The sequence below is a fragment of the Equus caballus genome, chromosome 27 (assembly GCF_041296265.1).
Source record: "Equus caballus isolate H_3958 breed thoroughbred chromosome 27, TB-T2T, whole genome shotgun sequence".
NCBI lineage: Eukaryota > Metazoa > Chordata > Mammalia > Perissodactyla > Equidae > Equus > Equus caballus.
The window spans coordinates 19656481-19684325 of NC_091710.1; the positions used below are offsets into that span (position 1 = coordinate 19656481).

At 42.1% G+C, this 27845-nt stretch overlaps 1 protein-coding gene across 22 annotated transcripts in view; it reads right to left on the reverse strand.

Moving 5' to 3' along the window:
• CSGALNACT1 (chondroitin sulfate N-acetylgalactosaminyltransferase 1) overlaps nucleotides 1-27845 on the reverse strand; it is a 330167-nt gene that overhangs the window by 19532 nt on the left and 282790 nt on the right. For all 22 annotated transcript variants that reach the window (XM_005606261.4, XM_070253309.1, XM_070253298.1 and 19 more), the window contains 2 exons: nucleotides 26757-26973; nucleotides 16563-16664 (listed from right to left, as the gene is read on the reverse strand). In XM_005606261.4, the coding sequence (XP_005606318.1) occupies nucleotides 16563-16664; nucleotides 26757-26973 (319 nt within the window). The remainder of the gene's footprint in view (nucleotides 1-16562; nucleotides 16665-26756; nucleotides 26974-27845) is intronic.

Here is a 27845-nt window from a genome sequence, read left to right on the forward strand (position 1 = left end):
GAAGCCAGTGATCACAGCAACACTGGCAACAGCAAAGCACCAGTGGGGATGATGAGAGTATTACTGGCAACACCCTAATAGAGGTGGTGGAGGGTAGAGGGCCAACCCTCAAATATAGCCAGAGGCAGCTCAGGTAAGAGAACCCAAAAACTGGTGCTATGGTGCCACTGACTGAAAAACAAGAGAAAGGCCTCTAACCTCCAATTACTTGAATAGTTAGAATCAAAACAAACAAAGCTATACCTAAATAATAAAAGTGTTCACCATGACAATGCGCTGGCAGAGGAACAACTCATCAAGAACTGTGAAAAGCCATGGCAACATGGCATCACACAAAAAAATAACAATACTCCAGAAACCAAACACAAAGCCATGGAAGATTGTGTTCTAATTGACAAAGGATTCAAAATGGCTGTCATTTAGAAACTCAATGAGCTACAAGAAAACTAAGAAAGGCGATTCAATCAGCACAGCAATAAAATTAATGAACAGAAGGCATACTTTACCAAAGAGATTGAAATGCTACAAAAGAACCAAACAGAAATTCTGGAGCTAAAGAACTCAACAAATGAGACAAAGAATGTGCTAGAAAGCATTGGAAATGGAGCAGACCATATGGAAGACAGATTAGTGAGCTTGAAGATAGAAACCTAAAAATGATGCAGGTAGAAGAGAAGAGAGAACTAAAACTTTGTTAAAAATGGAAAATTGTAGGAGAATTATCCAACCCCATTAGAAAGGGCAATATAAGGATAATGGGTATCCTAGAAGGAGTAGGGAGAAAGAAGGGAGCAGAGAGTTTTTTAAAGAAATAATAGCTGAGAACTTCCCAAACCTGGGGAAGGAACTGGATATACAAATCCATGAAGCTAATAGAACACTCACTTGTCTCAATGCCAAAAAAGACCTTCTCCAAGACACATGATAATAAAACTGTCAAACATCAATGACAACAAAAGAATACTAAAGGCAGCCAGGGGAAAAAACAGTAACACCCAAGGTACCCCCCATTAGGCTATCAGCAGATTACTCAGCAGAAACTCTACAGGCCAGAAGAGAATGGAATGATATATTCAAAATATTGAGAGATAAGAAACAGTCAGGCAAGAATACTCTATCCAGAAAAGTTATCCTCAGATACGAAAGAGAGGCAAAGGCTTTCCCAGACAAACAAAACCTGAGGGAGTTCATCACCACTAGACCAGCCTTACGAGAAATGTTGAAAGGAGCTCTCTTAAATGAAACAAAAAGGCAAAGGGATACAAAACTTTGAGCAAGGTGATAAAAGACAGAATCAGAACATTGCAACTCTATATCGGTATAGGCTGGCAAATAATTAAAACAAAGTTTAAAGGGAAAGGGAGCATTGAAAATAACTAAAACCACTTCAATTTGGTAACAAACTCACAATATAAAAAGGGATAATTTGGGGGCTGGCCCCGTGGCCGAGTGGTTAAGTTCGCGCGCTCCGCTGCAGGCGTCCCAGTGTTTCGTTGGTTCGAATCCTGGGCGCGGACATGGCACTGCTCGTCAGACCACGCTGAGGCAGCGTCCCACGTACCACAACTAGAAGAACCCACAACGAGAAATATACAACTATGTACTGGGGGGCTTTGGGGAGAAAAAGGAAAAAATAAAATCTTTAAAAAAAAAAAAGGGATAATTTGTGACAATAAAAACATAAAAGAGTAAGAGGAAAAGGACAGAACCTGCATAGGCAAATGAAGATAAGGTGCTATCAACTGAAAGAAGATTATCTTATCTATAAGATTTTTTATACAAACCACATGATAACCACAAAACAAAAATTCAGAGCAGAGGCACAAAACATAAGAAAAAGAGGAAACTGAGGGAAAAAAATCACAGAAAACAACTAAACTGAAATGACAGACAGAAACATGAGGAAAAAGAAATAACGGACATACAGAACAACCAGAAAACAAAAGATAAAATGGCAGGATTAAGTCCTCTTTTTATCAATGAACACCCTAAATGTATGTGGATTGAATTCACGAATCAAAAGAAGGATTAAAAAACCAAGACTCAACAATAAGCCGCCTGCATGAGCATATATCTCAGCTCTAAAGACAAACACAGGCTCAAAGTGAAGGGATGGAATATGATACTCCAAGCAGATGGCAACCAAAAAAAGCAGGTGTAACCATACTTGTAGCAGACAAAACAGAATTCAAGCCAAAAAAATAAAAAATAAAAAGAGACAAAGATGGACATTATATAATGATAAAAAGAACAATTCATCAAGAAGACATAACATTTATTAATATATATGCACCTAACATAGGAGCACCAAAATATATAAAGCAATTATTAACAGACGTAAAGAAAGAAATTGACAGCAACACAATAATAGCAGAGAACTTAAATACCCTTTTACATCAATGGATAGATCATCCAGACAGAAAGTCAACTAGCAAACATCAACCTTAAATGACATGTTAGACTACACGGACTTAATAGATATACATAGAACATTCCATCCAAAAGTAGCAGAAAACACATTCTTCTCAAGTGCACATGGAACATTCTCAGGGACAGACCATACGTTGGGAAACAAAACAAGTTGCAACAAACTTAAGAAGACTGAAATCATATCAAGCATCTTTTCTGACCACAATGGTATCAAACTAGAAATCAACTACAAGAAGAAAGCTGGAAAAGTGAAAAATATGTGGAGACCAAAGAACATGCTACAGAACAACTACTGGATCAACAAAGAAATCAAAGGATAAATAAAAAAATACCTGGAGACAAATAAAAGCAAAAACACAACATACCAAAATCTATGGGATGCAGCAAAAGTGCATCCCATAAGTGGGAAGTTTATAGCAATACAGGTCTACCTCAACAAACAAGAAAAATCTCAAATAATCTAACATTACACCTAAAGGAACTAGAAAAAAGAAAAACAAATGAAGCCCAAAGTTAGTAGAGGGAAGGAAATAATAAAAATTAGAGTAGAAATAAATGAAATAGAGACTGAAAAATAACAAAGTATTAATGAAACTAAGAGCTGGTTCTTTGAAACAATAAACAAATCGACAAACCTTTAGTTAGATTCACTAAGAAAAAAAGAAGGCTCAAGTAAATAAAATCAGAAACAAAAGTGGAGAACTTACAATGGGTACCACAGAAATACAAAATTATAAGAGAATACTATGAAAAGCTATACACCAACAAATAGAATAACTTAGAAGAAATAGATAAGTTCTTAGAATCATACAACCTTCCAAAACTGAATTAAGAAGAAATAGTGAATCTCAATAACCTGATCACTAGTAAGGAGATTGAAACAATAATTAAAGACCCCCCTAAAAAACAAAAGTTCAGCACCAGACAGCTTCTCTGGTGAATTCTACCAAACATTCAAAAAAAAGATTTAATATCTATCCTTCTCAAACTCTCCCAAGAAACTAAAGAGAAGGGGATGTTTCCTAAGTCATTTAACAAGGCCAACATTACCCTGATGCCAAAAGAAGACAAGGACAACACAAAAAAAGAAAATTACAGGCCAATATTGCTGATGAATATAGATGCAAAATTCCTTAACAAAATATTAACCAACTGAATACAATAATACATTAAAAGGGTCATACACCACACGATCAAATGGGTTTTATTCCAGATATGCAAGGATGGTTCAACATTCACAAATCAATCAATGTGATACACCAGATTAACAAAATGAAGAATAGATGCAGAGAAATTATTTGACAAGATTCAGCATCCATTTATGACAAAAACTCAATAAAATGGGTACAGAAGGAAAGTACCTCAACATAATAAAGGTCATATATGACAAACCCACACTTAACATCATACTCAATGGTGAAAACTAAAAGTTATCCCTATAAGAACAGGAACAAAACAAGGATGCCCACTCTTGCCACTCTTATTCAACATAGTATTGGAAGTCCTATCCAGAGCAATTAGGCAGGAAAAAGAAACAAAAGCAACCCAGATTGGAAAGGAAGTTAAAATTTCCATATTACCTAAGCAATCTACAGATTCAGAGCAATTCTTATCAAAATCCCAATGACATTTTCATGGAAATAGAACAAAGAACCCTAAAATTTATATGGAACAACAAAAGACCCCAAATAGCCAAAGGAATCCTGAGAAAAAAAGAACAAAACTGGAGAGATCCCTGACTTCAAAGTATACTACAAAGCTATAGTAATCAAAACAGCATGATATTGGCAGAAAAATAGACACACAAATCAATGGAACAAAAGTGAGAGACCAGAAATAAACCCCTACATATATAGACAACAAATTTTCAACAAAGGAACCAAGAACATATAATGGAGAAAGGAAAGTCTCTTCAATAAATGATGCTGGGAAAACTGGACAGCCACGTGGAAAAGAATGATAGTAGACCATTATCTTACACCATACACAAAAATTAACTCAAAATGGATTAAAGACTTGAATGTAAGACCTGAAATCATAAAACTCCTAGAACAAAACATAGGTAGTACACTCTTTGACAACAGCCTTTGCAGCATCTTTTTGAAGATGTCTCCTCAGGCAAGGGCAACAAAGGCAAAAAATAAATCAATGGGACTACATCAAACTAAAAAGCTTTTGCACAGCCAAGGAAACCATCAACAAAACAAAAAGGCAACCTAACAATTGGGAGAACATGTTTGCAAACCACATATCTGCTAAGGGGTTAATATCCAAAATATATAAAGACCTCATACACCTCAACAACAAAAAAACAAACCACCTGCCTAAAAAATGGGCAAAGAGGGGTCAGCCTGGTGGCATAGTGGTTAAGTTCGTGTGCTCCGCTTTGGTGGCTTGGGGTTTGCAAGTTCAGATCCCAGCCGTGGACCTACACACTGCTCACCAAGCCATGCTGTGGTGGCAGTCCACATACAAAAAGTAGAGGAAGACTGGCATGGATGTTAGCTCAGGGCCAATCTTCCTCACAAAAAGATAAAAAATTTTTTTAAATGGGCAGAGAAGCTAAACAGACATTTTTCCAAAAAAAATATACAGATGGCCAACAGGCACATGAAAAATGTTTAACATCACTGATTATTAGGGAAATGCAAATCAAAGCCACAATGAGACATCACTTCATGCCCATCAAAATGGCTATTATTAAAAAGACAAGAAATAACAAGTGTTGGAGAAGATGAAGAGAAAAGGAAACTCTCATACACTGCTGGTGGGAATGTAAATTGGTGCAACCACTATGGAAAACAGTATAAATATTCCTCCCAAAATGAAGAACAGAATACCATATGATCTGGCTATTCATTTCTGAGTATTTACCCAAAAAATACAAAAATACTAATTAAAAAAGATATATGCACCCCTATGTTCACTGCAGCATTATTTACAATGGCCAAGACTTGGAAACAACCTAAGTGCCCATCAAACAAATGAATGGATAAAGATGTGGTGTATATACACAACGGAATACTACTCATCCATAAAAAAAGATGAAATCTTTCCATCTGTGACAACATGGATGGAACTTGAGGGTATTGTGGTAAGCGAAATAAGTCATATGGAGAAAGACAAATACCATATGATTTCACTCATATGTTGAAGATAAAAAATAAACACACAGATACAGAGAGCAGATTGGTGGTTATCAGAGAGGAAGGAGGTTTGGGAAGGGCAGAACGGGTAAAGGGGGACATTTTTATGACGAATGGTGGTGAACACAATGTAGTATATATAGAAGTCGTATTATAATGACATACAGCTGAATCTATATAATGTTATAAACCATTGCTACCTCAATTTTAAAAATGCTGTTTCAAATAAAAACAAAAAAACTTAAATAAATAAATGGAAAACACTGAGGTGCATCTGAGATCTGTTACTGTTGGATGGCACTGGCCTAAGATACCTCCTTCTTCCCTCAGGTGGGCACTGGAGACGACCCCACACATCGTAAGCACACCTCCCACATCAGAAAGAGTCTCCAGGGGCCGGCTCCGTGGCCGAGTGGTTAAGTTCGCACGCTCCGCTGCGGCGGCCCAGGGTTCAGATCCTGGGCGCGGACATGGCACTGCTCGTCAGGCTACGTTGAGGTGGCGTCCCACATCCCACAACTAGAAGGACCTGCAACTAAGATATACAACTATGTACAGGGGGGTTTGGGAAGATAAAGCAGAAAAAAAAAAAAAAAAGAAGAAGATTGGCAACAGTTGTTAGCTCAGGAGCCAATCTTAAAAAAAAAAAAAAAAAAACAAGTCTCCAACCAACAGATTCCCAAGGACAGGTGTAAACTCAAGCTTTTAAGAAGATGATAAATACACAAATAACATAAAAAAAGAGAGCTGAGGAAAATAAGATGCAATTTGGTTTGAAATATTTAATTTAGCCATACAAAGAAATGCACTATTTAGCGACATGCCTAAAGTAATGGCTAGTCAGGAACAATCATTTTTCATGGCCCAATGAGGGCACTGCATTCCGTACTATGTAATTTCCGATTATGAATCAGAGTGCACAGCTCCAAAAGGGCACACAATTACTTATCATTCTTTCTTCTTCTTTTCTTACTGAATTGTGTTACTGACTGAGGGAACTATTGAGCTTCTCATTCAGTTCCTTTCTTTCACTTAATCAGTCTGGGGCATGGGGACTCCTCCTAATTATATATAATCATTCTGATAGAGGTTACGATGACCTGAGAAAGCTACTCTTTCTACTGGAGATTTAATTTCTGTAATTGACTTGCATTTGCCAGAATTGCTAGATTAAAAATGACAAAAGATCTTGCTGTCTAATATGATTTACTCTAATACAGACTTCTTCCCACTATTGCAAGGAAATTCTCTTAATGTGACACTTCCTTCCATAGCTTTTCATTAAACAAACAAAAACAAAAATTTATATTCAATGTATAATTTAAAATTTTAAATCTAGCATCCCTAAATATTAAAATCACTTATAAGTTCTACTTACTGAAGCCATCTGAATACAATACAGAATTTAAAACTGAACATATTCTCAGCCAGTTTTTCATAATAGGCATTTTAAACAATTAATTTAGAATTTTCTAGATTCTGAGCTTATAAAAGCCTGTTTATCCAACTAGCAAGTTTCTTTTGAAAGATAAACAAAATTGACAAACCTTTAGCTAGACCACCTAAGAAAATGAGAGAGGACTCAAATTAATAAAATTACAAACAAAAGAAGAGACATTACAACTGATGCCAAAAAAATGCAAAGTATCATGAGACTTCCATGAACAATTATATGCCAATAAATTAGATAACTTAGAAGAAATGGATAAATTCCTATAAACATACAATGTATCAAGACTGAATCTTGAAGCAATAGAAAATCTGAACAGACTAATAACAAGCAAAGAGATTGAATAAGTAATCAAATATGTCCCCTAAAATAAAAGCCCAGGACTAGATGGCTTCCCAGGTGAATTCTACCAAACATTTAAAGACAAATTAATACCAATCCTTCACAAACTCTTCCAAAATATTGAAGAGAAAGGGACACTTCCAAACTCATTTTATGCGGCCAGCTTTACCCTGATATCAAAGCTAGACAAGGACACTACAAGAAAAGAAAATTACCGGTCAATATCCCTGATGCACATCGATGCAAAAGTCCTCAACAAAATACAGCAAACTGAATTCAAGAGCACATTAAAAGGATCACACGCCATGATCAAGTGGGATTCATGCCTAGGATGCAAGGATGGCTCAACATCTGCAAATTACTAAATGTGACATATCACATTAACAGAATGAAGAATACAAATCATAAGACCATTTCAGTAGATGTAGAAAAAGCATTGGACAAAATTCAACATCCTTTCATCATAAAAACTCTCAACAAATTAGGTATAGAAGCAATGTACCTCAACATAATCAAGGCCATATGACGAGTCTACAGCTAACATCATACTCAATGGTGAAAAGTTAAAAGCCTTTCCTCTAAGATCAGGAATAAGACAAGAGTACCCAGTCTCACCACTCCTATTCAACATAGTCCTGGAAGTCCTAGCCATAGCAATTAGGCAAGAGAAAGAAATAAAAGGCATCCAGGTCAGAAAGGAAGAAGTAAAATTCTCTCTCTTTGGAGATGTCATGATCTTATATATAGAAAACTCTAGAGACTTCGCCAAAAAACTGTTAGAACTAATAAATGAATTCAGTAAAGTTGCAGGATACAAAATAACATATAAAAATCAGTTGTGTTTCTATACACAAACAATGAACTATCTAAAAGAGAAATTAAGAAAACAATCCCATTTACAGTAGCATCAAAAATAATAAAATAAAAAGGAGTGAAGTACTGATACATGCTACAATGGGGATCAACCTCAAAAAAATCATGCTAAGTGAAGAAGTCAGACTCTAAAGGTCAGATATTGTCTGATTCTATTTATATGAAACATCCAGAATAGGTGAATCCATGTCTTTTCAAATGCTTTTTCTGTGTCTACGGAGACAGCCATGTGGTTTCGTCCACGACATTGATTGATTTTTGTATACTGAATCTCACGTGGTCATGGTGTAGAACCCTTTTGATTTGTTGCTGGGTTCTGTCTGCTAGCATTTTGTTGAGATCTTTGCATCTATATTCAGAAGGGATACTGGTCTATAGTTTCTTTTCTTAGGATGTCTCTATCTGCTTAGGGTGTCAGGGTAATACTGGCCTCATCAAATGAACTGGGTAGAGTTTCTTCCTTTTCTACGTTTTGAAACTTTGTGAAGCACTGGTACTAATTTGCCTTTAATGATTGGTAGAAATAAGCAGTGAAGCCATCTGGTCCTGAGCTTTTGTTTGTGGGAAGTGTTTTGATTACTATTTCAATCCATTTACTTCTTAAAGGTCTAGTCAGATTTTCTATTTCTTCTGGAAGAAATAATTTCAACAGTGTACAAAAATTTGTTCCTCCATTCCCTGTCCCCTCCTTTGTGCTGTTATTGTATTAAAATGATATATTTATGCATTGTGTGTCTATCAATACAGATTTATAATTATTGCTTTATGTAGTTATCTTTTAAATCATAAGAAAAAAGAGGAACAAAAAATATACTTGCGCTGTATTTTATATTTCCCCCTATGTAATACTCTTACTGGAACTCTTTATTTCTTCACATGGTTTTGAGTTTGTGTCTTAGTGTTCTTTCATTTCAGCCTCAAGGACTCCTTTTCATATTTCTTTTAGGGCAGGTTTGCTAGTAACAACGTCTCTCAGTTTTTGTTTATCTGGGGCTGTCTTAATTTATCCTTCATTTTTGATGGATGGTTTTGCTGAATATAGAATTCTTGGTTGAGTGTTTTCCTTTCAGCACTTCGAATATGCCATCCCACTTTCTGGCCTCCATTGTTTCTGATGAGAAATCAGCTGTTGATCTTATTAAGGATCCCTTGGACCCAACAAGTTGCTTCACTCTTGCTGCTTACAAGATTCTTTCTCTCTTTGTCTTTGTCTTTCAACCAACTGATTATGACACATCTAGTGTGGATTTCTTTGAGTTTTCCTAGTCGGAGTTGAGGTTCTTGGATGTGTAATGCTTTTCATCATATTTGGGGAGTTTGGGGCCATTATTTCTCAAAATTTTTTCTGCTCCTTCTCTCTCTCCTCTCCTTCTGAGACTCCCATTATGTGTATGTTGCCACGCTTTGCAGTAGTCTACAAGTCTCTTAGGTTTGTTCATTTTCTTCACTGCTTTTTATTTCTGTTTCTCAAACTGGATCATATCAAGTGACCTATCTTAAAGTTCACTGATTCTTTCTTCTGCCTGTTCAAATCTGATGTTGAGCCTCCCCCAGTGAATTTTTCATTTTCGTTATTGTACTTTTCAATTCCAGAATTTCTATTTGGTTCTTTTTTACAGCTCTATCTCTTTATTTGGTGAGATACCTTTCACCAAACTCTTCTTTAGTTCTTTAAACATGTTTTTTTTTTTCACTTTTTATTGCCATTATCATAGTTTACAACCTTGTGAAATTTCAGTTGTACATTGTTGTCAGTCGTGTTGTAGGTGCATCACTTCACCCTTTGTGCCCTCCCCCCACCACCCCACCCCTTTCCCCTGGTAACCACTAATCTGTCCTCTGTCTACATGTTTAACTTCCACAAATGAGTCATATGAGTGGAGTCATACAGAGATTGTCTTTCTCTATCTGGCTTATTTCACTTAACATAATACCCTCAAGGTCCATCCATTAAACATGGTTTCTTTTAATTCTTTGGACATATTTAATACAGCTGATTTAAAGTCTTTGTCTAGTAAGTTCAATACCTGGGCTTCCTCAAGGACAATTTTTAATGAGCGAATTTTTTTTCTGCACATGAGCCATACTTTTCGTTTCTTTGCATGCATCATAATTTTTTGTTTAAAACTGAACATTTTAAATAATGTAATGCAGCAGCCCTGGAAATCAGAATCTCTGCCTTCCCCAGGTTTACTGTTGTTGCTGTTTGTTGTTGTTTGTTTGTCTGTTTAGTGACTTTCCTGAACTAATTCTGTAAAGTCTGCATTCTTTGTTGTGTGTAACCACTTAGTGATAAGCTAACGATTAGACAGGGATTTCCGTAAATGCCTGGAACCGCATAAGTCTCTAAGTCTCTGCCAAAGGACTTCGTGTGCATGTTTGGGCATGCCACCAACTCTCAACCAGGCACTTAACAACTTACCTTAGCTTTTCCTTCTTTCTTGCACAGAGCCTCAAGGTCAGCTAGAGGTGAAAGGTTAGGGCCTGCTCAGGTCTTTCCTAAGTACGAGCACAGTCCCAGAGATGTGCATGACCTTCTAGATCCCCAGGAATGTACTGGAGCTTTTCAAAACCCCTATGGAGACTGCACTCCCCAGCCTCAACTTTTAAGCTTTTTGGTTAGTCTATTATTTGCCCCAACTTATTTACCACCTCAGGCAGACACAACAGTACAAACTTCCTGTAATTGTTTTTTGACAAATACTCCCTCTAGAAAAGGCTTTTTCCACTGGGAGAGCTCTGAGTCAGGTCAAATAAAGACAACTTTGTGAGTAGAATCTTTCAGGGAATGCCTGGACAGGTCAAATAATGACAGTTCTCTGGGAAGGATGATTTAAAGGACTGCCTGCCCCATTCTGGCCCCGAGTGGCTGCCAGGTTGTGGTTTTTGCTGTGCTTGTGGGCTGCTAGGTTTCCAGGCCATTAAAGCGCTGATGATGGGGTGGAGGCAGAGCAAGTTAAGGCTCTACGAAGCTCCCTGTTCACACCCAGTTTCAGCCATTTTTCTGGGATAAACGCTTTCCAGATTGTTGCAAGCTTTGTTTGATTTCAAGAGTTCTTAAAAAGTTGATTCTGACCATTTTAAACAATTTTCTCATTCCTTTTATGGAGGAGAGTGTTTGCAGAGGTCTATATTTCACCATTTTTGCTGACACCACCTTTCTTTCATTTAACTGTTGCATTATATCCTGCTGTGTGAACTTAATATCATTTACTTTCTCTCATAATATATTTTCCCCATATTTTTATTTGGAAAAATTATAAGCCTTCAGAAATGTACAAACAGCATGAGGACTCACAGCCCCTTCACCCAGATTCACCAAATTCACCAAGTGTTAACACCGGGCCTGTCTTCCTTCCTTCCTTCCTTCCTCTGAACCATTTGAGAGTTAGTTGCAGACATCATGACAACTTTAGCCTCAAAGATAAGAATCTCCCAAGAACCAGGACATTCTCCTTTATAACATTGTAAAAATTTATGCTCACACTCAGGAAATTTAACATTGTCACAATACTATAATCTATATGCCATGTTTGAATGCCCCAAGGAACAATTTAGAATGCCTAAAAATACAGGCACATCTCTGAAAGAGCTGGTACACCAGCGGAATCACACTCGGCCCTTCTCTGGCAAAGGCTGGGTGAGAGGGCCACCGGTCAGAGACGCGGCCTAATCGGTGAGGGGCTTCAGGGTCCCAGACCCCTTACCTGCTCAGGAGGGATTCACTGCGTTGATTCTTTCACTTTAGAAGATGAGATTATCTCAAAATTCTTTGTTTAAGAAAAAGTTAAAACAAAGCAATAATTCTGCTCAAATTTCAGAAACAAAACAAAACTCTTCCCCTAAATTTTCTTCTGGGATGTCCTGATAAAATCTGCCTGATGGCAGGTGTCAAACCAACCTCTTCACAGAGGCATGAGATGCTGACGTGCAAGGCAGATCGCGGAAGGCAGATCCTTGACAACACACACACAACCTCTCATGTCACACACCTGCAATGGCAGGGCAGTGTCTCATTTCTAGCACTTCGATCTCAGAGATAATTCCTCTGAAAGATGCCTTTGTGGCCTCGTGACAGGACAAAGATGAAGTTGCAATGTTCTGGATGTCAACTCATGCCAATTCATCCACCAGTTACAATTTTTAAAAACTTTTTAATACACAGCAATACAATACAAGCAAACATCTACCTAGGCCAACATTTCTCAAACTGTGGGCCACGGACCACCCATGTCAGCATCATACGTGGAACTCATTCTAAGCGTTGGTTCCCAAGCTTCATCTCAGGTCTACTGACAGACTTTCCGGGACTGGATCCCAGGAATCTGCATTTTAAAAAGCACCCAGGCTATTCCAGAGCACATTCATATTTGAGAACCACTGAGCTAGGCTTTAATCTGAGATTAACCGAAGCTTAACAGGGAAAACTGAGGAGTAAGAGTCAGATATTGAGAACGGCTTTGTGTTGTCATCCACAGCAGTGGCTTTTGAATATTCTGTCCACAGTCCTTACAGAGGAATATATTATACCTCACGACACAGTACACACACACACACACACACACACACAAATTACAGTTTCATGAAACAATACTTATGCTTACTACTTGTGATGCACTCTGATATTTTCTATCCAATTGTATTTCAATTTTTTAAAAACACTGGACATAACCCACTACATCTATTTCACAACCCTCTAATGAATCACAAACCGCAGTTTGCAAAACGCTGACCTACAGCAATGGACTGAAATGTGAAGTTTGATTGAGTAGGTATAAACCTAGAGAGAGAGAAAAACATTGCACACTAGTCATTAAACTAGATTTTTAAAAGATATTCTTAAAATATATTCATTTAGCTAGATTTAGAACAGTTTAATCATGATACTGATATCCAAATAAATAAATTTTATTCAGATTGACTTCAAATCTTATTACTTTCAATTAGTAATTAGTACATAGGAGTGAAAATTTGGTGCAACGTTAAGACCGGGAGTCCTGGAAGTTAACAGAGGAGGTTTGGGTCCTGGCTCTCCCACGTGTCAGGGATGGCAGCCTGAGTAACAACCTCTCTAAGCCTCAGTTTCTTCATATATAAAATGGGGCTAATAACAGCATCTCTCTGATAATGTTGCTGTGAATATTACATAAGATAATTCATGTAAATAATAATGGTTACTATTACTAATCAAAGATAAGATGTTTCAATAAAAGTTTTACCATCTTAAAAGAATGATAAAAATGATACTTAGATAAAGCTTCTCATATAAGTGTTCATATAGATTATTATGTGTATGGATCTCCTCTATACCTGGCGTCATCCTTCTCTTGAAGAACAAACACCACACATGTTCTGAGTCAGGCCCTACGCTATGAGCTAGAGTTACAAAGAGGCATGTATATGGCACCGCTTAGTAAGCAGCTTAGAATCTAGTTAGGATGCTAGAAAGAAAGGTAAATAGCCAAGTCATAAGGCAAGTGCCAGATATAAGAGATGCTGAAAGAGAGTACAGTCAGAGTTCAGAGAGGGGAGGACTGGAGGTCAGCTGGGGATGGAAGGGTGTGGGGTTTGCGTAAGCAGAAAGGAGGAAGGAGGGAATGCCAAGCAGAAAAGAAAAATAGGAGAGAAGACAAAGGGGCAAACTATGCCCCCAGTTTGGCTGGGGCAGTAAGTTGTCAAGACAAGGTTAGAAGTAAGAGCCCTTCTGAGTACCAGGCTGGGCAACACGTGATTAGGAAGATCATCCCGAAGGGGCTGGCGGTAAGGCCATGTGAAATCAACTCAGGCAAGCAGCAGAGGGTGGCATTCCTGGCAGAGGTGGTGTGACCAAAGCAACACCATGGACGGGGTAGGACATGCCCAATGCACCAGTGACATCAACCCTGCAGATGCCACCAGTTAACAAAATGACGACATCAACACAGAAAAATGGGGTCCAATTGAATTTTGCCAGAGTTTCCGCAGCACTGCTTTAAAGCACTGATGGACTCGGTCTCTAGCACGCAGTTCTCAGTTATGAGCAGACTAATCTCTGGAAATTTTCCAAAATTTTAAGTAAACCATCCCTACCACTCAAATGATTTTACTTTTCTTATTCAGATTCTATTCATTCTTTGCTCACCAAGCAACCGTCTGATGAGAATTCAGCTTGCCAGGTAATTTGACATGGAGAAGACTGCCTTGATAATAAAGGTCCTTAAGCATTCAAGTCACTAGAAAAGGTATTTCCTATAATAATGTTTAAACTGGCCCTCCAATTATCCACCAGACTCGTGTGAATTTGGTTATATGTATATACCAGCACATGTCTGGTTCTTCTTCAACGTGCTCAGAAGGTGCCAGACCCAACAGGACTGAGATTCTCAATCCTGGCAGCACTTCAGAGTCACTTAGACAGCTACTTAAAAATACCTTGGGAGCCAGCCCTGATGGCCTAGTGGTTAAAGCTTGGCGCTCATCACTTCGGTGGCCCAGGCTCGCTTCCTGGTCTCAGAACCACAGCACCCTTCTGTCAGTTGCCATGCTGTGGTGGCAACTCACATAGAAGAACTAGAATGACTTATAACTAAGATATAAAACTATGCCATGGGGCTTTGAGGAGGAAAAACATAAAAAGAGGAAGATTGGCAACAGATGTTAGCTCAGGGTGACTGTTTCCCTGAAAAAAAAAAAATCACAACCATTAAAAAAAAACCTCAGAATGGGGCAGCTGGCTGCAATCAAGTCCTCTTGATGGGCAGCCCCTCAGGTGGACGGCCACTTTCTCAGACAATGGCTCTCAATCCTGGCTGCATGTTACAAGTTAGAATCATCTTGGAAACTTTAAAAGGATCCAGGCCCAGGGACGCATACTTCCAGAGATATTAAAACCTATCCACCGGGCAGAGGACATGAATTCTAATAATTCATGCTCCCCATTCCTAAGCAGAGATGAAAGGGATACTGCAAAACATTGGAGTCAAGAGATTTCTGTTTCACTTACATATAGGATATTCAATTATTTTATTCTCTTTGATCTCCCTTCTACAGGGGCCATAGCTTTAAGCAGTTACTAGTATTAAACTCTTAACTCCTTATTGCTTTAGAGCAGAAGTCAGCAAAAAAACTTTTCCTATAAAGGACCAGAGAGTAAAAAGTTTAGGCTTTACAAGTTATTTAGTCTCTGTCCCAACTACTCAACCCTGCAGCTGCAGCAGGAAAGCAGCCACAAATAATACGTAAGCAAATGAGTGTGCCTATATTCCAACAAAACTTTTTTTAAAAAAACAAGCATTGGATAAAATTTGGCCAGTGGACTGCTTCAGAATGTTTGAATAACTGTAATTAGCATTCTGATCTTGTGTTCATTGATACAAAATTAGTAACAAAGCATGAAAATAAACACAAAAAGTACACTCAATCTTGGAATCTTGTCCTTTGATTGACTATCATCCAATTACCACTTACCAGAAGCTCAAAACAGAGGGCCCTGTCTACATGAAGACCATATGGACCTATTCAGACGATTTCTGCCGTGAGTACCCCTGACCAGCCTCCTCCTTCACTGATGGGGAAACGAGCCACCTGGGCACTCATTTGGAGCCCTGCAAACCAGAGGGGAGTGTGGCAGTGCCTTTCCGGATTCCTCACTAGTAGAAAAGGCCACCGATATTTACTTATTAAATAAATACTTATTTATTTATTTGGTAGGGGAAAATAATCCATCTTTGCTGCTTTTTAAGTACATTTTTACCCCATGCAACTGATCAATGAGGTGAAAATATACAGCTCTAAGTCTAAAGTTTTTGGTTGAATAATTTCTGTTCACCTGAGTAGGTTTAATCAAGGACCCTGCTCCAGCCATCACTTCTGGCTTCCCTCTAATCTCTCAAAATACATAACGAATGAAAGTCAAAAGGGTGAGACTGTGCTGAGCAGAGGAGAGCAGAGCAGGAACACCACTCAGCCTTACAAGCTGCGGCTGAGATGGAGCGCACTGCACAGCTGTGCTCCCCGACCACCACTCTGCCATGTCAAGTCCCCAGACCCTCAGTGCTCCGAGTGACGACATCCAGTCGTGCAGAAGCCCCCAGCCTGCTGCTCAGAGCAGTTTATCCCAACGTCAAAGTCAGCCCCTGGCCCGTGAGGACCGGTGTCAGGCTGGTGGTCTCTGGGGAAGGAGGGCACAGAACTCCCCCTACACAAGGCCAGCAACCAATCAATCTCCCAGGTCGCTCACAGCCACAGCACCAGGAAAATGAAACTACAGCAGAAGCGTCAGCCTCGGAGGATGCTCCCCAGCTCAGTTGGCGGGACTCATGCTGGTTCCAGGGCGCACTTACTTGGAAGTGTTTTCAAGTATTCCTTTGACTTCATTCATTTCTTCTTTCCCAAAGTAAACAACGGTGAGATGAACTCTCCCATCCTGTTGGATGCACATCTCCCTAGAACAAAACATACGTATGTTGGTCCTGTTTTCGCAATAACAGGCAAGGCCCAAACAAATACCTATACTGTAAAGTCCAAATGGGTCTTGACGTGAACTAAATGAACTGCCAGACGAGCAGAGATGGGAGCTTCTGGCTGGCCATCACAATTACCTGTATTTGTGTTTATCTTACCAAGAAAACAATGAAATTTCAACGGGCAGATCTGGTAAATGAAAACTCAGGTGAGAGAGGCCACTAGTCCTCTCCGCACAAGCCTGGCCCCTCAGGACATCGGTGTCGTGGAAAGGGCACTGAGTCCTTACCTTCTTTGCCACACGAAGTCTACGAAGCACAGGAGACACACACTCCACTTTACAGATGAGAAAGCCAAAGCCCAGGGAGGCTGAGACCAGGATCCTGCCCGTGACTTTTCTTGTGTGTGCCAAACACAGATGGTCTTCAAGACTGATGAGCAAACACCCTCCCATTTAGGACTCTAGAAACCCTTGGTGACACCCAGTGTCATGACTGTTGGAGGGAACGACAAGGCAGAAGCACACTGGCTATAGTTCACCTTCTGGCACAGACACAGCCACCACCCCACTCTCCCATTTCTCCTCGCTGTCACTCCCATCGGCCCAGGCACCTGGCACCTCATGCTCCGGGGTCCCCACAGCCCTCCCGGGGCCAGGCCTCAGGCTCTGGATGGATCTAGCCCTGCTTCCCGACCAACGCTCATCTGTTCTTTGCCCTCTTGTTCTCTCAATGCTGACACTTAGCCAATCTAGTAAGACGCTCTGCTGAGGGTTTACTTCATACGCACACTGTAACACATGAGTCAATGTATGCACAGATATGTGTATGTGAAGGTACATGTGTACATGCGTAAATATATGTGTACATGTAAATGTGTGTTTATGTGTACATGTATATATATGTATGTGTGTGTACATAATTTTAACAGTTTTCTGGAAGCAAGTTAATGGGAAGATTCTACCGGTGGGATAACATTCTATGATATTTTGATATTTTGCATGCCCTTCCATTTTACTCCTTTTGTCTCTCTGTTGGCTACTTTCCTTAGCCTCCAAACAACAATCCACATCACAGCTTTCCAGAAATCCCTGAGCTCTAATTGCAGAAGCCAATTTATTTAATGTTTTTTATAATGACATGAAAAGGAGTGACTGCTTAGCTAGAGTTCGGGGAGAAATCTAAAGAAATAGAAGACATGGTTCCTGCTCTCAAAAACCTTACCTGAGAAATAAAATGAGCACAAATTAAATAATGACACCTTGTGGCACTGACAAAAATTCAGGAGGTACAGCAAATCCTGTGGGCTGGAAATGGCAGGGGCCTTGAAGGATGGACAGGGTTTAACAAGACAGAGGGGAGGAAGCGAATTCGAGAGGGAAGAAACATCAGGGAAAATTATACTGACCCTGGGCAAGAGGCACTCAGGGCTCACCTGGTCACAGGCGTGGTTCTGAGAATTCTGTCTCTCCTGTGGAATGAGACTGATGGTGGAGCTCTGAGAGGCAGACGAGGAACCAGGAACAGAGGCCCAGGGTGGGACAACACGCTTCAGAACTGAGAGCCCCTCACAGCCCCTGCCCCGCAGACTGAGTCAGCACCTACCAACACCACAATTCTCTGTACACAAAGGTCCCTTTTGCAAATCTGCCAGCAAATGCTTTAACTTCCTGCTAGTGGGGAAGAAAAGCAGAGACACAGTGCCAAGTGCCCAAAAACTGTGCTTTGCAATTGCGCGTGCAATGGGAAAAAATCCATCCCAGAATCAGGAGAGGCCGCCTGCTGGGCCAGAATGAAAAGCACTCTCGTTTTCCTAGTAACATCTTTGCTGGCATTTTAAAATCCATTCAAAGCACTTCTTGTCTTCGAGAAGAAAACAGAGATGCGTGGACCTTCATTCTTCACTCACCAGTAGAGGCTTCCCGAAAAGGCAAAGCAGAATTGGCTCTGAGCTCCACCTCCAGGGTTCCCTCCATTTATTCACTCATCCCTTCCTTCCTCCACTCTACAAACAATAATCAACCAAACAAAGAACACACCATGTGCCAGATACTCTACCAGGGAGCTTAAAAAGCGAATCAGACATTTCTGCCCTTAGGAGCCCCGCGTGCACCCCGCACGTGAAGCTGTCCATGCCGCAGTACCAGAGCGCTGCGACAGGAGCAGCACAGCTGTCCGTCTGTCTGAGCTTGTAACTTTCGTATTTTTCAAAACAGTTCTCACTCGACTCCACTCCCTGGAAAGATGCGTGTGAGAAACAGTGTGCGTGGGCGACTGTACACAGAGATCCCTGTGTTTCCTGTCATTATTTGTAGCGGACACACGCTGCCTGGGCCCCGGGAGCCGACTCAGCTGTCCTCACAGCGCACCTCTCTGACGGCCGTGGTAGCAGCGAAACCTCTGGAACGAGTCTCAGGGAACTCCAGCTTCAACGACCCTTTGGGGAAGCTCTTCACGGCTACTTGGCATTAGCTCCGCAATGCGACTTGGTCATTATTCCAGCTTAACCTGGAAGCCTGAACATCTGACTCTATTTCACAAAGAGCTTGTCTCTTCAGCACACTTTTCTCTGGAAAACGACAGTTCCTTCTCCTCCAGCATATTGTAACACAGAGACAGAGACTAAGATATATTTTCAGTCAGAAAACATGTATCATAGTCACTTCTATGCCAATATTTTATTTCCCAAGAGGCTGACAGCACGTCCTGGCCCTTGAGTTCTGTTCCTAACCGGTGCAAGGCCGCCGTGGAGAGAGGCACTTGACCGTCCAGGCTCCCCAGTGACCAGCCCGCTCTGTCCACCCCAGGCGGCCGCTGCACGACCAGGGCTGCACACACGGAAGCTCATGGCTTAGCCCTCACTGTCGGGGGCTCCGCCACAAAGCTGCAGGGTGCACAGCAAGCAGCAGACACACGCAGACTGGCTGTGGGGAGGGGCTGTTGGGGTTGGGGAGGAGAGTGGGAGGGGGTGAGGGGGAGAGGAGGGGAAGGGGCAGAGGGGAGAGGGAGCGGGGTGGGGGAGAGGGGGCGGGGGGGAGGGGAGGGGGGAGGGGGAAAGCAGGAAGGGCAGGGGAGGGGGAAGGGAAGGGAAGGAGGGGAGGGGGAGGGGGAGAGAGAAGGAGCCGGGACGGAGGAGGGGGAGGGGGTTTAAGCCGACACCCTGCCGGGCAAAGAGGGCAAACATAACAGGAGGCACGTTTCACGCACTCCTCCGGCCCTTCCGCTGTGGGCCGCCGGTGACGGATCCCAGTGAGAGAGTCTGCGGGGACATCCATGGGCAAGGAAGCGGCACGTGGAGCCTGTGAGGTGCCCTCACGGACCAGGACGACAATGCCAACAAGGAAGAAAGAGGCTGCTAGAGCAAAAAGCCATCTGACGCCATGAAGGACCATGGGGCCACGGCCCAGGCCAGGCTCCCGCGGGCTGCACGGCCACACCCCCCGAGCTCAGCTTCATGATTTCTTGTAGGTCCTAGGAATGTCACTCATTGACCGTCTACTGCCTCTTCAGTAAAGGCCCTCAGGGTCCAGTGCTAGGAACAAGCTTGTCTCAGCCAACCAACAGCCTTCTTGTCAGGAACTACTGAGGCTGCAGTAAGCCAGCCCGTTTCCCCCTTCCCCTCCCCTGCTTGAAGTTCAGAGCTGGCTGTTCCATGAGCTGCACTTGCTTCCCTTATTCTGGCTTCCGGGCATACCTGTCCTCCATTCACGCTCCTACTGAGTCCTTGTCTGCTGACCTTTATGAAAAAGGTTTTATTAAATTTGTATTTTTTTATAAACATAAATAATTTTCAGGATTAGTTAAGATGATTATAATAATCAGAATGGAATAATAATGATAATAAATATCTTAGTCCACGTACTCCATCCATGCACCCAGGAATCAATTTTGTCAGCAGGGCCCTCCCCGGCCAACCGTTCTGGAGCAAGAAAACTTGGTCTTTGGTTCCTTACAGACAGTACCCCATGCTGGGCCATCACCCCAAGTGAGCCAATCTCGCAGACCCAGCCCTCCCCAGGGGCCACTTGGTGTCTTGTGACCAGGCCTGCTATCTCTGGGGAATTCCAGGTTCTACATCTATTTCTTAGCCATTTGCATCTTTTCTAGGTGAAAATTAGCAAACTGATGCTGAAGTGAAAAGACAAAAAAAACCTCTAAACTATCTATAGTCAGCAGCGTCAGAGCTGCAAGGGCACCCGTCTGGACCAATACTGTGATTTTATAGGAGATGCTAAAGCCCAAAGACATGAAGCGACTTGTAAAAGATTCCTCAGCCAAATGGTATCAGAACAAAAGGTACTTAAATTTTAAAGCAGATGCAGTGGAAGGATAATGTTTTAAATAAATTAATCACAAATAGTGATAATCACAGAACATGTACCCAAAATAGTGGAGAATGGGCTGGCCCAGTGGTGTAGCGGTTAAGTTCGTGTGTTCTGCTTTGGCGGCCTGGGATTTGCAGGTTCAGTCCCAGGTACATACCTACACACTGCTCATCAAGCCATGCTGTGGGGGCATCCCACATACAAAACAGAGGAAGATTGGCACAGACGTTAGCCCAGCAACAATATTCCTCAAGCAAAAAGAGGAAGATTGGCAACGGATGTTAGCTCAGGGCCAATCTTCCTCACCAAAAAAAAAAAAAAAAAAAAAAAGTGGAAAAATGGTGACAATCTTGCTACGGATAAATGACCAACGAAAGGGACATAATCTTCTGCCTTAATCTTCACAAAGAAGAGGCCAAGGAAAGAAACAGAAGACTCCGTTTTAGCCTCATGCACCTCCCAGCTTCAGGAAGCTGGAGATGCAGCAGGGTGGGGAGCAGGCCGCCAGTGGGACGGTGGTCTGGGGAGAGACAGGAGCCCCAACTCCATTTCAGGATCTCGGTGCAGGAAGAGCCACAGCAGAATATCTGTCTCCCCACAGCTCACGGAAAGTGGAGAAGGAAGGCAGAACTATCCTAATGATACTTTGTGAATTAACCCCCGTAATAAAGGCAGATTTGGCAGAACCAAGGGAAAGAGACAATCACATGTAGCAAAGATCCTTCACAAGAGCAGGAAGAGAAGAAGGGATGAGAGACGCTGACAGCCCGATGATCTATCTTGAATGTGTCTTCCCTGCGCCCAACCTTAAACAGAGGGTCAAAGCCTTCTCTTTTGCCTCTTTTTGACCTATGGGAGTGGCAAGAGCTGCTGCAGACAGGTGAGTGAGGTAAGTAAACAAACAGGGCTGCATCCGTCGGCTGTTCCAGGCCTCCGCCCTTGACTGAGAGCCAGTCCCTCTCCCCTCAGGAAGAGGGTCCAGGCGCGACAGGTGGAGTGAGCCTGCGCAACTCCCCACCCGTGCGAGAAGCCAGCGCTCCAGCCACGGCTGCAGGAGCCTCCTCGGAATCCTCGCCTCCAGCCGCTCCTCCACGCTGCGAATGAGGTGGCTAGAACAATAAATGCCCTGTCCTCAAAATAGGGCCAGGAGTGGGACACAAACAGTTCCCAGTCAGGGAGAGCGGGCACCAAGGAACCCCCCTACTCGTCGGAGCCCGCAGAGTCTGGGGGCCCTCTGCATGCCACGAGGAGAAGGGTGAGGGGGCACGTCAGAGCAGCCACACTTCAAGAATAACGACAAAATTAAAGGAAGAAAGAAAAAGAATTAAGAAAGCAATAGCATTCAAAACGCAACTGCAAATCCCAGGCTGAAAGAAAATACAACTCAAACAGAAGAAAATGTCTTACAAATGTTTCACACTTTCTTAACCAAAATGTGAATTCAATAAAAAAAGTTCAAAGAGGAAATGATAAAAACAGATTAACAGGCACATGCTATGCTCGGAAAATAAACTGATAGCCCAAACAAATAGAAGTAATAAATTAGAAATAGCAAGGTACAGAACAGATACATCTGAAAATCAAATTACTCACATCAAGGAAAGGCTGAAGTGAATGCAGATGAAAGACTAAGGCATTAAACAATAGAGAGATGCTAATAAATGGGAAAGACCTGTGAAATAAACAGCTGTGTCTGTGAAGCAGAAAATCCAACAAATGGAGCAGAAGTACTCAAAAATACACCACCAAAAAGATCTCCCTGAAATGAAAGAATCCACAAACTAAAAAGGAAACTGAATTACAGGGAAATCTGACAGAGGACAATAGACACTGAGATGAGACACATCCCGATTAAGTTGTTATGATTCAAGACCAAAGAAGGAATTCTGCAGGCATTCGAGCAAAAGGAAGTCATTTTCAGGAGAGCCAACGTAAAGCTGTCCTAGCCCTTCCCGATGGTGTCATCAGACGCCAGAAGGATGTCTACAAAGGAGGAAAGGAAGTGCGTCCCAAGAAGTTTAAGCCCGGCCAAGCTGTCCTTAAACTAAAGAAAATGCAGTAAGTAGACATTCTATTCTCAAGCACTTATGACCCTTCTTGAAAAAATCTCTTGACCATGAAATCCAGCCACCCAAGAACTCAGGAGTGGAGAAGCTAGCATACGAGGACTGCTGATGAATATACTAAACTCCACTAAAATATAGCAATTGTGGCCACAAAACAGAATGGAAAGGTTGCAAACCTGACAAGGTAAAAATAATAGATAGCTAATGAAAATTGTAAGATGGGACACAGGAGAGGAGGAAGAAAGGGTAACTGTGTTAATTTCCTTTTCTTCTTGCAATTTTTCAATCAATCCAGTCTAAAACTTAAGTGTAGTAAAAAATACATGACAAATCCAATCTTTTCTGTTTCCAAAATCACTTTTTTAACTCCAGAGGGATCTCTTACAGATTAATATCTCTTATAATGAATAAACATTTTCTTGGGGCCAGCCCAGTGGCACATTGGTAAAGTTCGCACGTTCCGCTTCTGCAGCCCAGGGTTCACTGGTTCAGATCCCTGGTGTGGACCTACGCACTGCTTGTCAAGTCATGTTGTGGCAGCATCCCACATATAAAGTAGAGGAAGATTGGCACGGATGTTAGCTCAGGGCCAGTCTTCCTCAGTAAAAAGAGGAAGATTGGTGGCAGATGTTAGCTCAGGGCTAATCTTCCTCAAAAAAAAAGAAACATTTTCTTAAAGTTCAGAAATTTCTTCTCTTATATTTCAGATTCGCTTCTATAAATTTAAGATAAAATTTAATTCTTCAATTAAAAAGAGTGACTAGTATATCTCTTGTTGGATTAAACTATTCCTACCTACAGAGTTATTCTTCTATCTGTATATATACAAAGAAAGGTGCCTAGAATGGTGTTGTTAATGTTAAAAATGGTGAATTTGGGGAGGCAGGGCCAGGAGTGAATTTTTCAGTATTTCTTGTTGTGTATAAAATGTGTTTAAACATTTTATAATAGCCATGTATCACTTTTACAAACTAAAAAGTCATGTTTAGATTATAAAAGCCAAAAAAAAATCGTTCATTGAATTTTTCACCAAAATGTAAAACACATGGTAACTATATAAAAATTCACAAGACAGAATCCAAAAGGAGGAAGTAAAAGTGACTCGGCGCCATCTTCAGCGCCACGACGTTAACAGTTTCCAATCTGGGGATCTGAGGGACTTCAGAAAGACAGCACCAGATATTCAATAAACAGCCCCTCATGTTGTCTCCCAGTGCTTTTATGGTCATATTAATTACATTTAAAGGTTTCATTGACCACAGTTTACTTTGGGCTTTGGTGTGAAGTAAGAATTAATTTTTTCTGCTATGTTTCCTTAGACGTCCTAAAGCCACACGCTGAACAATCCACTCTGTGCGGGCTGATGTGAGATGCCACCTGCACCAAGATCTGACACAGAATTAAATACTCTCAGGCTTGAGTACCCTCTCTCATCCCATTTCTTCAGAGACCTCAGCACACTCAGAAACCCCAGGGCTACAGAGCCAACTCGGCCCCAGCCTTCTGCTCCACGTCCTCTGTCCTGGAAGCCTTGCTGTGTCCCAGTGTGCCTTGTCTGGAGTTCTGCTGCAGCTTCTAGCTCTGTCTGAGTAGATTCCTCTCTCCCAAGGGCAGGAACTGCATCTCGAACTCGGCTGCTTATCCCGACATCTGGCTGAGTGTCTGGCACACGCATGCCCTCCAGATATCCCACCCAAGAAGCAAGTCTTCCCTGCGCCCTCTCCTGCCAGCGTGCAGCAGTGGCCTCTGAACACTGAGAGTCAGGAGAAACGGCCCCGGGATTGTTTGTTTTTAAAACATTAACTAGAATTACATTTCATTTCACCATCTCAATTTTGAAGACTCCTAAGCTACTAATTTTACTTTTGCCAACAATATTTCCCTTCTAGTTTTATTCCTATTGTTAATTACTTGCAATCCTTATGATACTAAGGCAACGGCTGGTCAGACATGAGAAGCCTGCCTTTCCAGGCCGCAGAGTCCTACGCAGAAGACTTGACCCTTCGCTGAGCAGCCAGTCCTTGAGTGCCAGCACTACCTCAGCAAGCCCAGCAGGCTCAGGGACTGGCCTGTGTGCTGAAGCAGATCTGAGACCTTCACCTGGCAAACTCTAGGCAGCTTCCTAGCCAAAGGAAGCTTCTATAAGCTAGTCCTAGAAATGAGCATACCAGCCGCCGGGGAAAATGATTTGACTAGATGCCTGGTGCCAACCAGAGGCTCAGTCCTTCTCAGGGTGCAGTGCTTAATAAACCAGCAGCACTCTGCCCTGCCCAAGAGAAGACAGAGAGAGGACACAGAAACACCGGGGGAAGGCTGGAAGAAGCCAAAGCCACACGGACACTTCCGTACTGGAGCCAGAGCGATGCTGTGCCCAAAGGGGTACTCAACAACCTGGAACAGCTGGGAAGACCAGCATCCCTACTTGGCACGAGACCACAACCAAAGGCACCTCCTGAACCTGGAGAAGATAAGCCGAAGGAGCTGTGGTCACTTTCTTCAAATACGGGAAAGGCCGTGACGTTTAGGAAGAAATGCATTTTTTCAGTCCTTCTTCAGAGTCTAGAACCAGACCTACTGGGTAGAAATTACAGGGAGGCAGACTTCAGCTCCAAATAATTGTAAGCTTTCCACCCAGAGCTGTCAAAAAAAGCAGCAGCCTGCCTCGTGGAGGAGGCAGTCAGTACCCAGGTCCACACACACTGCGTAGAGAACCGGAGGTCAGGAATGCTATTGAGGGGAGAGTCAGACCAGACAACCTCCCAGGGTCTCTTCTGAGAGTACTGGATGCTGACCTTAACATTTCATTAGAAAAGGGTTACTCTTCAAAGGTAAAAATTAAAAAAAGAGTGCATTCCTTATCCAGAATTGAGAAGTATCAACCACACCCTTATACTGACCATTAGTGGCTTTTAATAATGTAAATTTAATGATAAAAGGTTAAAATAAGTTTGGTCTTCTAAGATTTATAATGAGACGCCTACGGCTTCCTATCTTTAAGCTGGCTAAGTTAGCTGATTCCCCTCAACCAACATGTGGATGCAGCCAGAACCGTTTATAAGGTCCCGCACTGCACAATGCAGCGCTTAAAGAGGCGATGTAAAGACTACATCACCACATCTGAAAATGAAACCCCACTTGGTCTTCTCGAGGAGCTACAAAAACGAGTGCTTGGAAACTTCTGGACATAATTCTAAATTTCATCTCTGAGGAGACGTAAGTTAGAATAAAAATGGCTTCTGCTTCAGTGCATCCCACTGCTGGCGCAGGGCAGCGAATGAAGCCAGCCCGCAGCCGAGCAAGGCTGCGGGCCTCGGACGCTGGCCTGGAGAGTCTGGACCGGGGCCCACCCCCCTGCGGAAACAGCACGGCCCCTGCTGGCCCCAGACCTGAGCCCAGGCCCAGGTTAGAGCCGAGCACAACAGGCATTACGCCATCTTTGCAGCTCCTGATGTGACAGTCCTTCCTATGTTCACTTCTCACAGGAAATCTGCTTATCTGGCAGTTTTCTAATTACTTCAGGGAAAGGCAAACACCGATAAACGTTGTATGAAGAAAACAGAGCTGAACGAGAAGAGAAAGGGGCCTTTGTACTTGGCAGGAGAAATGAGGGGGATGACGGGCCAGGACAGCAGCACTTCCCACACGTCACACTCAGGATGCCTTCCACGTACAAACGCACCAACCTGAAATTCTGCATGAACTGCCGGAACTTGTCCACCCTCTGTGCCAGCGGCACGATAATGTTGATAAGTGTGTTGGCCATGCTGAGTTTTTCTTTTTTTACTTTCATGATAGGGCCAAATGGTCGAAACAAGACAAGTCGTCTGAATTCATGCTTGTGATCCCCTTTGAACGTGAGCTCATATAAAGTGCCTTTATCTCTTTCTGTGCGGTAGATCCCTGTTAACAGAAACACAAGGAAAGACAGTTTTAAATATTAACCCTTGCTGCTGAGTGTGTTTTTATAGGCAAGATCTGGCACAAAAAGCCTTTTTTTAAAAAAAAAAATAAGATATAATTATTAGAAAACTCAACATGCTCCCACTTAAAAAATCCCAAAAGAAATCAAAATATCATCAAATTTAAAAACCACAGTTATGAAGACATCATAAAAACATGGGAAAATGTTTGTAATGTTGGATACAAAACTCTATTCTACTATTTAGAGCCATTAAAGAAAGGACTATTAACGAAATATGCCAAAGTAAGACTGGCTGTGATGTGGAGTGGGGTTATGAGTTTTTCCGTTTCTGCTATTTTCCACATGCTCTGCAATATGACTAAATAAGTATTTTAATTATTATATTTATTTAATTTTAAAAGTGTTGAAATTATCTCTTAGAAATTATAGCCATCTCAGATGGACTGACCATACTGATCTATTGGGGGTACCTGAGAGCAGCTCAGGGCCAGTCACACGGGTCATGTGGCCCTCTGGAAGCTTCTGGAAGCATTACGGCAGACAATGCATAAAGTATACCCAGCACAGTGGCAGGCACACCTCTTTCACATCATCCTTCCCACCTCTGAGAAGCAGTGCAGCTCAGTGCTCCAGAGCTAGACTTGTTGGGCAGTCTATTTACGGACCCCCCAAACTGTGCTCTACCCCACGTCACTGTTACTGAAACCCCACACAGCCTCGCTAGTCAGGTCGATGATGTGACCAGCATCTCAGCTCAGCTCTTAGGATGAGCCTGCCACGGGCCTGATCCCACAGGACTGCCCTATCTGAGGAGCAAACGATTCCCAGATGCCTAAGTCCCCCTGCTTCC